This window comes from Emydura macquarii, unplaced genomic scaffold, assembly GCF_026122565.2.
Source record: "Emydura macquarii macquarii isolate MOO-44397 ecotype Brisbane River unplaced genomic scaffold, CSIRO-AGI_Emac_v2 contig_3220, whole genome shotgun sequence".
NCBI classification, from domain to species: domain Eukaryota; kingdom Metazoa; phylum Chordata; order Testudines; family Chelidae; genus Emydura; species Emydura macquarii.
Genome location: NW_027133357.1, coordinates 8,756,058 through 8,767,738, shown reverse-complemented (window position 1 = coordinate 8,767,738; position 11,681 = coordinate 8,756,058). Strand labels below are relative to the sequence as shown.

General features: G+C 54.5%; 1 protein-coding gene across 3 annotated transcripts in view; it reads right to left on the bottom strand.

Annotated features, from left to right (window-relative positions):
* Nucleotides 1-6,166: 6,166 nt before the first annotated feature.
* Nucleotides 6,167-11,681, bottom strand: part of SOX13 (SRY-box transcription factor 13) — an 86,465-nt gene continuing 80,950 nt past the window's right edge. For all 3 annotated transcript variants that reach the window (XM_067531645.1, XM_067531647.1, XM_067531646.1), the window contains exon 14: nt 6,167-11,055. In XM_067531645.1, coding sequence (XP_067387746.1) covers nt 10,776-11,055 — 280 coding nt within the window. In that variant the 3' untranslated portion in view covers nt 6,167-10,775. The remainder of the gene's footprint in view (nt 11,056-11,681) is intronic.

The window sequence follows — 11,681 nt, the reverse complement described above, 5'->3', positions numbered from 1 at the left end:
TCTACCTCTGCTGGATCTGAGCCTAATTGGCCGCTATAGTCCCCCCTTTGGCTATAAAAACAAATAAGATACAAGATGCTTAAGGACTGTGCTTAAATATTATGGTGCCAGATGCTACAGAAACCCAGAGATAGATGTTGTCAAAGGTTTGCATGACAGCATAATCTGCCCATCTGCCTGGCATTTTAGAGAAAAAGAGAACAGCAGTCATTCCTCCAAGTTCCTCTTTTACCCACCAACTTAGACACTTGGGGTGTCAACATAGGACTCACATCTGAGGACTGGAATAGCAGAGGGGGCAGCAGTCAGGACTGAGGGGCACTGGCAGAGCTGTGTGCACAGGGGGTCCAGCGATGGACTAGTGGTGGGGCGAGGGTGGAGAATGAGGCGCACTGTGGGATTTGTGCAGGGAACATGAGGCCTGGAGCATTGTGAGAGACAGGATCTTGCCCAACACCCACCTGCACTATTCCTGTGCTAGCCAGAGCTTTCTGTCTCTCGCTTTCCGATGCCCAATCCCTGGGTTTAGCTTGCAATGTAGACGGAGACCCCTTCCCCCCCGCTCTTTTGGAGGGTGGAAAAGAAGCTGTGAAATTTGGGGACCCCTTTTGGAACCTTGGGGCAGCCACCAGCTGTTGGGCACAGACTCACCCTGAAGGCTTCAGGTCTGACAGCAGAGGTCTGGATCCTGTTGAGCTGGGCAGCAAGCCGCATGATGTTGCTAGGCAATGTGACTCAGCAGCCGGAAGGAGTCTTTGTCCACCCAGGAGAGGAAGTTGCTGGTCAGATCTATTCACTTCAGCTTCTCTGATGAAGGAGAGGGGAGGGGAGGGGAGGGGAGAGACTCCACCTTCAGAAACCCTTGCTGTTGTTCACAACGGTGCTGAGCAATGATGAGGGGCTAGGCCTGGCCAGAGGCCAAGGGGAAAAAGCCAGCATTGCACCAAAGAGAACTAGACTGAGGCAGATCCTCAGCTGGTGTAAGTGATCACAGCTCCACTTAACTCAATGAAACGATGCCAGTTTACACCAGCTGAGCCTAATCTAGCACCTAACGCACCAGCCAAGATCCTGACTAGGGTGGCTGGCTGCCGCTACAATAGAAATGTGAAATACATTTATGGCTTTGTTATTCTTCTTCCAAGGGCCAGATTTTTCAAGATTTCAGCATCCTCTCTCAGGAGCAGGTTTTCAAATGTGCTCAGCACCCTCAACAACAGCTCCCATTTTAGCAGAGCCCAGCCCTCAACATGCACCCACTGTGCCGACACCCTCGGCAAGCCCCAGCTCACATTTTTCTAGCTAGTCCTGCAAGCTTAAGGCTCCATCTGCCTTGGCAGGGTGCAGTCCATTGCCCCACACTGGGTGCAATTCCTTCCTGCAGGGGAGAGGGGCTGTGAAAGCTACAGGGTTCACATTCCAGCCAGCCAAGGCAGTATCTGGAGAAGTTTTGTGCATCCCCACCATCCTGCCTCCAGAGGGATCCCTTGAGAGATCCCCAGTTTGCTTCACGGGAGATAAATGTTTTCGCTGGGTTTTAACCACGTGTGTGCAAAACTGCTTCCTCCCCCATTTTGCATTCATCCTGGCATGGAACGGATTTACATGCTGTAAAGGGGGGGGGGGGGGGGGGGGCACCTGGCTTGACACTCTTTGCATGGTCCTGCACTCACACCCCCCCGGCAGATCAGCACGACAGGACCCACCCAGGCTTTTCCCTTCTCCAACATCTATAAGCACTGTGCAGTTTTTACATGACAATCAGAGCATTCTTGGCCCCGCCAGTTCCTTCAGTGGCCAGGGTTTGCTGTACCAGGAACGTAATGAAGCACACCATTGTTGCAGTGCAGTGTTAGGCACTCACTCACCCTCATGGAAACGGGCTGCAATTGGCACCCTGATTCTGCCCCAGGGTCTGTTGGGTAGGGCCCTGTGTGCGAGATGCAGCCATGTCCCAGCCTGGCTTGTCCCATCCAGTGAGGCCTCTCAGCTGGAAGGCACAGGGCAGGTTGGAGAGCTACAGACTGGATATACTGAGATCTCCAACTTAATGCCTTTAGGCTCCTCTGAAGCGCCCCAGCTGCACTAGGTAACAGAGGGTTCCTAGACTTATGGGCTGACACGGAGAGGTCTATACAGCAGCCATATCCATCATGGCTCACATTCACACAGCGCCTTTCCGCTCCCATGGCTGTCAAAGTGCTTGAAAGGCTGTGAGCCAAATTCAGCGGTGCTGGGTGAGGGCAAGATACAGCGGGTCAGTGGGGGCGTGTTAGGGAGGGTGACAACCTCGCACGGAGGCTCTTTGCTGGGTCCAAGCTGGTGTAACAACTTCCATGCTGCAGGGCCCTGGGTGAAGGTGCACGTTGCCTCAGGTTAGCCCCAGCCCTTATTTTGGCCCCGCTGATCAGATCAGTGACATCAGTGGGAGTTTTGCGGCTGGCTCCAGCGAGAGCAGGCTCAGCCCCTGTACGCGGGAACGACCGCACAGCTGCTGAAACGCGGCCACCACCACGCCCTGGGCAAGGAACAGCACGCCGTGGTCATCTGACACACCCCGCAATGCAACACAGCAGCACAGGGCAAGGAGTGAAGGCGAATGCCACGGGCTAGTGGAGGTGCGGGGACCAGGTCAGCCCCCGGCTGGTGTCAATCCGCACAGCTCTGTTGATGGCAATGGGATGCCGCTGACTGACGCCAGCTGAGACTCTGGCTCAGGGATTTAGGGCAGCAGAGTAGAATTACCCAGCTGCTAGGTTAGCGCCTCTACCCCTGCTCGGCCTATCACGGGTCTGTCACAATACCACGGCCCCACTCCCCCCCCCCCCCCCCCGGCCTCTCTAGGCCAAGCACATTTGATAATTAAGCCTCAGAACCCCTCTGTGAGCATCACGAGTTCCAGGTTACGCAGGGGGAAACTGAAGCATGGAGAGGTTATGTGACATGCCCCAACCAGTAGGGCTGCGTGTGTCCCCATGGGGCTGCATTGCTCAGTGCCAAGACCTGGTGAGGCTCTCAAATGAGGTCGGTGGATTCAGAGTAGGTCTGCTGGGCACACAATACAGTTACATGTTTTGGCTGACAGCGGTTCCACGGCACTCTCATTCTATCAGCCAGCATCCACCATCGTAGGGCAGCACCCCGAACTGCAGCCTGCTAAGCAGGGACTTAAGGCAGGTTCTTCCACCCTCCCACTGAGGGGCCTTCACCAGCAGGCCGGAGAGTCTTTGCTAGCCCACTTCGCTCAGTCTTTTCTGTTGAAGCTGTTCCACTTTATAGTTCGAACTAATTATGTATTGGACTACAGAGAGAAAAAGGAGCCAGGCTTGAGAGCGTCTCTAGCCCAGAGCCGTGGGTATGCAGCTAGGACATTACCAAAGTGGGTTTAAATCCCACACTGTGTTTCTTCCTGTTGGGCAGCCCCTGATGGGGATGAGTTGCTGGGTGCTAGAGACCTAGTGAGGTGCTGAATTGAAGCAGCTGTGGTCAGTGGGTCTGCTGTGCCCAAAATACACTGGGCTGGTATACGTATTTTGGCAAACAGCACATCTGCCACTCTTACAGAGTTCAGGCCTGCTCTGGGGGGCAGGAAACCCCAACCTCCTGGGAACGGATTTGAAGCAGGCTCTGTTATACTCCATTGCTGTGCCTGAACCAACAGGCTAGAGAACGTTGCCTCGGCTGAAGCTCTTAATCTTTCCCCTCGAAGCTGTTGCGCTGCGCCGCCATAGTTAACTACGGATTGGGCCAGAGAACAAGCTTAAGCAGTGCCCTATTTAGCCCAGGGTCTGGGCTCTCCGCTGGGATAGCTAAACCTCCAGTTTAACTCCAGGCATTTGTTTCCCCAGATGCACGTGTGATGCCCCCTTGTTGGGTGTTAGTGCCTGAGCCCTGGTGAGATTCTCAAGCTGTGTGTGTGTCTGCAGAGCTTTTTTCTGCCCAGCACAAAAGAGAGCCTCCCATTAGCTGCTCCTCCACCAAACAGCTCAAGGGATGGGATGCTTGCCTCGACTGGGGAAAGTCCACCCACACTCCCCCAAGTTGGAGCAGGGTCTCACAGCTGGCCCACGTCCCAGCTGCACAGCCTAACCCCAAAGGGGAACCTTCACGTTCCTGGTGAAGCAGTGCCTCGTTGTATGTAAATAACTAAATATGCATGGGGCTAGAGAAAGGTAAAAGCATCAGCCCCTCGGGTGCCACTCCAGCTCGGCCGTGTGGGTCTTCACGTCGGTTGTTGGTTTCAAATTCCTTATGAGGTTTCCTCTACTGTGGGACTCTGTGTCCTGCTACTGCTGAGTTGCTCCCATAGGAGACCTAAGGAGCATATTATACATTTTGTGACAGACATCAGCTGTGCTCCTCCGACGTTCTGCCCATAGGGTGGGTTATGGCACCCACCCAAGGTGCAGCAACTGCTCCTGTTCCCCTGTGTAGTAAACAATTGACTATGCATTGGGCTAGAGGGAGGAAAAAAGAATGAGCTGCTTGAGTGCCTCTGTAGCCCCGTTAGGGTGAGCAGATTTTATAAGGACAGTTCCAATAGTCAGGGCTTTTTCTTGGCACCTAGCGCCCTCCACCTCCTGTCCTGATTTTTCACACCTGCTATCCAGTCAGCCTAAGCCCCATGGCTTGGGTGCCTGTCTGTGAGATTGATAAGGCCAGTTCAATTTCCCATGTTTCAGTGTGTGTGTGTCAAGTTGCTCTGTGTTGAAGACCTAGTGCGGCTCTCAGAGTAGGTGGGTGTGTTCAGAGCTTGTCTGCCCAGCACAAAATACAGCTGCCGATTAGCTTCTTTTTGTGGCCCATAGCTCAGCCCCTCCTCCACCCTACCAACCATTCCAGGGTACTCGCCTGTGCTGCAGGAATCCCACCTTCCAACTCCTGATTAGGAGCTGGGGCTTGCGCCAGGCTCTCCCACACTCACCACATCTGTGTAAACAGGCTAGAAAACTTTTCCCAGCCAGACTGTCCAATCTCCCCCGTTGAAGCGGTTCCACTTTGGAGACATAGTTAAATATGCTCTGGGCCAGAGCACAAGCAGAAGTAGTTGATTCTACAGCCCAGTGATCTAGTGAGTCAGGTTCAAGCCTCCATTTAAATTTCCCCAAGCAGGAGTGTCTGAGCAATGATGCCAAGCTGCTTGTTGTCGCAGCCCTGGTGGGACTCTCAAGCTGGGCGGGGGGGGAGGTGTACAGAACTTTTTGGCCCTGCGCTTTTTGCAGCCAGCAACTCCACCCAGCAGCTAGGTTGGGATTGTATTGTATTGTATTGTATTCCGGCTTTGGCGTCAAGTCCCTGATCCAGGTCTTCTACCTTTCAGCACAGAGCTCTAACTATAGGGGAACCCAGACCAAGGTCCCCCCAGTCTCTCCTGTTGAACGTGTCCCACTTGGCATGGAATAAAATACCAGAGACACCATGAGAAACGGGTTGACTTGGGGGCCCCTCCACTGTGAGATGTCCCAGTCAGGTTCAGGACCCTGCATAGGGATGTTTGAAGCCATCTAGGTCTTGCTGCTGAACTCTCCAGGATTCTTGCTATCGATGTTTGCCTGTGGGGGCCCTATCACATAGGCGTATGCAGACTGCATGGAGCCGGCGGTATGAATTTTTTAACGCACACACATTTCTCCAACCCCCAATCTGCCTTACACCCCTGGACACTCACCTGGGAGGGAGGAAAACCCACCTCTGACTCCCTGATTTAGAGCAGGGCTCAAACCAAGGTCAGAAACAGGAATAGGACCCAGCATCTTGGCTGCCAGTCTGATCCTCTATTTGCTAGCCTGCAGTCTCTCCTCATGCGACAATTGTGAGAGCTGGCAACACTGATTTTGTGTGGCTGTGGCACCAGTGAAAACAGAGCAGATATTATTGTAGAGGGGGCGGATATACCACCCCAGCTTTCTGGTGGGTGAGGAGCAGGGAGCACCTTTTGCAAATTTCTTTCTTTCCAAATAAAGACGGGCTGAGCCCTGGTTCACATGCCAGCAGCAGGAGCAGGGGCAGGGGCAAAGACCCATCAGTGATTCAGCTCGATGCGGCCAAGGGACCGGAATTCCCACAGACATTTGTAGGCCACGTAAAAAGCTTTAATATGATGATTGTTTCACAGTGCCAGCTCCCCACCTCCTCTAGGACTTTTAAAGAAATCAGGATGAGAAGCAGCTGGATTAATTCCCCACTGTGTGATGTGAAAAATGAGAGGAATATCACCCCTTGTGCACAAGGGGATTGAGCACTTGGTAACGCCTTCCCCTGCAGACACCCCTCCTTATACTTTGCTTTCATTTTTTCAGACCGAGCTTGTCCCCCACCATAGCACTCTTACAAGCAAAAACAAGTGAAACTCAGTAAACAGCAGCAGTTCCCCCCACTGCCACGAGAGAGCAGAGGGCGGTAATGTTTGCTTTGCACACCCAGTCTGGGCAGGCGCCAGGACCTATTCCGTTTATTAACAACTTCTCTGGGCACAGCAAAGTGTCCCCACTAGCCGACAGCTGCCAATAAGCAAAAAGCAGTCTTGCAGGGAACCAGCCAGGTGAGGAAGTGCTGGGATGCAGTTACTTGGCCGCAGCCTGGACTTGACATGTCCCAGCACTGCCTTCTGGGGGGGCCGTCTGTGCAAAAATACTGTTTATCACACGCGAGGGCATGCATTTCCGAAGGGGGTCACAGCAGAGAACGTCTGGGAACCTCAGGGACATAGCATCAGGCATCTGCCACAGGGGATGGGAGCTCCCTTGACAGGGCCATCGCATCCAGGTGCTGGGCAGAGGAAAGCGTCTAACCCAGGCAACATTTGGAACAGCCCCCCTTGCATAGAGGGGGGAGCAAGACACTAATTTCTGAGCCGGCGACCCACCGCAAGCCTGCAGCTGGCTCAGGCAGCCTCAGAGCTCAGGAAAGAGAGGCAGGCGCTTTAACATCCACAGGTCCAGTGGTTGATTCCAATGCTGACGGCTGCCTTGAGGGCGCAGTGCTACAACCGAGAGAGCAATCTAGCCGAGGGGTGGAGGGTCGCAATGAAGAAAGTGCTGAAAATAAGACAAGCGAGGCCACCTCAGGAAAGAAAAAGCATGGGGAAGGATGAATTAGGAGGGGTGGGCAGAAAGGAAGAAAAGCTGCGTCGCTCTCCCTGATTTTGAGCTGTTCGCCAAAGCAGAATAGCCCAGGTCTCTGCTCCAAAACATCCTCTTTATTGTGCCAAGAGGGGAAAACCAAAAACAAAAACCCCGCCGTTGTAAACAAGTATGTGAAATATACAGGTTAAGTTACTCATTGTCTTATTAACAAAATAAAGCTCTATCTATATTTACAGTCATTAAAAAAAACAGCTGGTCACCTCGGCACATATGGGACAGATTTACAAAAAGGGGGACGAGTCCTATTTCCAACGCATTCCTGCCCGTACAGCCCCCTTCTCCCTCATCCCTTCCCCACTAGGCCCACTAACCTGAACCACAAGGGTTTGTCAAGGACACCACGGGAGGAGCAGGGGTAATAAATAACGGAGACATGAACCTTACACGGGCTGAGCACTGACATGGGAAAGGCGGGCAGGGTGGGTGCTGAAGGGGCTATAGGGAGTGGGGCAGATACGCCACCAGCCCTTGGAGAGTACACTGAGGTTCAGCCTGCACACACGCCTGCCTTCAGTTCCCAAGAGCTAGTGTTTGCCCCCGATCTGGGGACCACTGTTACCTCTTAGATTCTCTCTCTCTCTCGTATACACCCCTCCCAGCTTCTGACACAGCGACCCGCGCTGAGCCTACCTTAGGCTTGATACCAGGGTGATGGGACCCCTACAAACACCCAGGGTTACTAGACAGAACTCTATAGAAGCCCTCCTTCTCCAAGTCTCCTAGGAAGGAGACCCCTCGCTCCTTGCTCAGCCTCAGGATGCCCCCTGCCTAGAAGCCGCTGTACGGACAAAGGAAAACCAGAACAAACCACAGGAGATTAAAGGTTGCAAGGAACCAAGACCAAGCCAGGACAGGACAGGGGCGCATAACCCATGTCAGCCAGAGAGTGCTGCATACAGGTGACAGGACAGCAGCAGGGGAGAAAACAAACAAAAAAAAAAGAGCCAGATACTCAGCAGAGGCTCTGGCCCACATTTCCTAAGCTAGACGCAAGGTCAAGCCAAGAAGTCAGCTCAGCCAGTTGCTGCCATGTCTGTCACGGGGATTCAGGGACTCACCCCACGTAACCCAGGCCCGACTCGGTCCATACAGGCACCAGCTGTACCGAACCTACCTCGGGCAGCTCTTCTCCACGGGCTGCGCGTCCCCTATCCACCGCCCGGGCCGCACTCCTCCAGCTGCACCCGTGTCGGGAGGTTGGGAAGCACGGCAGAACCCCCCCGAAATAATGCGAGCCTCACAAAGGCCAGACCAGGGAGGGGGCAGAGCGCATAAGCACCCGTAGAGCACCGCCACTCCTCGCCTCCATTCCCAGCACAGGCCAGGGGAACCTCAAGGCAGCTCTAGTTAGCAGCCAGCACGCTTGTTCGGACAGTCGCTGCTGGGGAAAGGAATCTGCGGGTGAGGGGGAGCCCAGCTGTCAGGGTGGAGAGAGCTCCCTCTTCATCTCCCTCACTCTCCCCTCAGCCAGGACGAGGGTCTCTGCCTGTGGACCGTTGGCTTGCTTTGGATGCCATCTCGGCTCCTGCCACCAGGGAGAGCCAGGGCCCCACATCGGGACCCACTTTCCAGCCCTGAAGCAGCCGGGAGGATTTGGTTGGGGAGGTGAAAAGAGCACAAATGCAACAGTGGCTGGCGAAGTCAAGCGGATTTGCAAAGCTGCAGGAGATCTGCCAGAGCGGCTCAGGCTCCGGTCGCCAGCGGGGTTCAGCTGGGGGAGCGCAGGGGAATCCCAGCCCAAGGGTCCCCGTCTGTTAGCCAATGCCGGCCGCTGGCACAGGCTGGGGCTCTGTGCCCCTCCCATGCTGGGAGCAGAGCCCTCTGCAGCAAAATGTCCCGCCATGCCACTGCAAGGAAACGGGCAGCAGCTTTATTTACAAACTGGGCCATTGCTGTCAGGAGAACGAAAGACTCCTCGGGGACCTTGGCTCTTACTCATACTAGTCAAGAGCTAAAAATGACTCCATGGGAATTTACTGGCAGGGTCAGAGAGCGAGTGGGGAAAAAGAAAGAAAGAAAGAAAGCAAGCAAGCCGAGCACAGGAGAGGGGGTGAGGGCAGGACAGGCTGGTACACTGTCTGACTGACTGACTGACTGAGGAACAAGTGTTCCACCCAGACGTTTGCTTTAGAGAAATGAAAAGGCCCCAGAGGGCCCGGCTGAATGGTGACGACTGTGTTAACAGTTGCTGCTGCAGCTCCTGCAGCTGGCAGGGCCATGAACAGGTGAGGATTTTCCTCAGCAGGCTGCACAACAGCTTTCTGGGCGGTGGGGCTGAGATGAAGGGGTGGGGGAAAACAATGGACAAAGGCCTGCCCAGCCACTGGGGTCTGTCCTTATTTAACCCCCGCAGAGCCAGAGGCAAATACATTTGTAACATGGGCGGTGGGTGGGGGGGTGTATTTAAGTTTTCCAGCCTCCTTCCCCCCATCCCCATATGCCCTGTTAGCTCCACTGCAGCAGAACCGGAGAGTCTCAGGAGGCGTTTCCCATAGGGGCTGTTCGGAGCTCACCTGGGACCCCACACCAAATGCTCCAAGCCCCACGCTCCAAGCCTTCTCCCAGAGCAGGCATGGATCTGCCCTGCTCGAGAGCGGGGTCCCAGGAAGTGGGCTTGTTCCCTAGCCAACAGGGAGCCAGGAGAGATGGTGCCCAGCCCACTGCAGCGGGGGACTCCGGATGGGACTTGGTGGCTAAGAATAAGAGGGAATGAGGGAAGCCCAACCCTGCCGGCCTCTCCTCTGTTCTGTCATTTCTCTCCCACCTTTCCCCACACGCCTGGCTCTCCGCGCACAGCCCTGGCACAGAGCACGGCTCAGCAGAAGGGAGCTGCGCTAACTGCACTGCGTAGCGCCTTTCCCACAAGCCAGTCTTTAAACCTCCTGTCGCTCATGCTGGCGAGATGACTGCAAGGGAGGAAGCCGGTAACCCAGGCCGCTGCAACCTCCGGAGGGAGAAAGCTAGATGCTGCGGGGGCAGTTTTTGGATCAGCTGTGCAGTAGACACTGCTCCCTGCTCTCCCCAGCCAGCACAGACATTCACAGCCCAGCTGGCCGAGATCTGCATCCCCTTCCCCCGTAGCTAGCTTTTACACAGCCTTGGGATTGCTCTCCCATCACGCTGAGGGCATGCACCTCTCACCTCTGTGCCACAAAGGAATATCCAGACATCAGCTACGTGGCCAGGACCCGCTCATGCCAAGCACTCTCCCCGTTGCGGCTTGAGTGGATGCACCGCACAGGAAAGCCAGCACCTCTTCCTTCTGGGCGGGAGAATGAGCCAAGGGCTCCATCCAGGCCGTATGCGTTGGCACGCACACTTCCTGCTGTCCCATGCACACCGTTATATACATCCAGCAGAGCCCTGCGTGCCAGGCCATTCGGGGGGCGAAGTCGGTCCTGCTGCAAAGCTCTGCACACAGCTGGGTTTGAAGGTGGCCACGTGACCCTTGTCACTTCCTAGATCAGGGAACCATGCCATGATGGCGGTTCTCCCCACTCCCCACGCCCCCATTCCCACCTCCTCCCCGCTCAGCCAGGTCTTCAGCTCCAGTCCCAGATGGAGGAACACTGCAAAATCTGCTGCTGTGCCCCCGCCTTCACACACTCCCTCCCCAGCCCCACCTTCTGCTCAGTCCGTGAGCACCACCAACTCCCCGTCACTCTTCTCCTCGCCCTCGGAGTCCTCGACCTCGCTGTACCGGTACATCTCGCTGTCTGCCACTGAGTGCCCATCCTCCCCGCCATCACCCTCTTGCGACTTGAGGCTGCGCGTGTTGACGATGACGGGCATGTTGGGATCCAGGCTGCGGGGCAAGTAGTGCTCCACCAGCGGCGCTGCCAGCTGCATGCCCACCGGCCTCTGGTACAGGACATCTGAAGAAGAGGCTTGCATCTGACTGCCCTGGGGCCTGCAAAGAAGGAGATCGCAGTCACAGTCCCTGAGCCATTAGAAATGGGCTCCCACCCACCTTCGGCAAATTCCAATTAAAATGAAAAAAATAACTAGACAACGTTGCAATTTTCCACAGAAAAAGATTTTTCAGTGAAAAAAACAAAAACGGAAATATTGTGTCCTAAACTGCAAATATTTCAATTGGGGAACGCTGCTGTGATGTCTCATGGGAGTTGTAGTTCTGGTGTCTCATGACCGCATTCTCTTCTACAGGTTGGGCTCCCTGTTCGGACAACATCTGCCATGATGCACCCTGGTCTCCCCACATGGTGAGGGGAGGCCATTGCATCAGGGGAGATGTAGTCCAGCTGAGGAGCCCAGCTCATAGGGGAAACTGAACTACATCTCCCATGAGACACCACACTGGCATTTCTGAATCAAAATATTTCAGTTTTCAAGTGCTCAGTGTTTTGACAAAAAATCCAAAATTTTCCTCGGAAAGCAGGAACGTTTTGTGAAAAACGTCATTGAATTTAAAACTCTATTTTCCATTAAAAAACAGTTTTGATGGAAAACTTTTGACCAGCCTTATTGGAGATTCTCTTTTCCTTCTAATACTGAATAACCCCCCCCTCTCAGCTA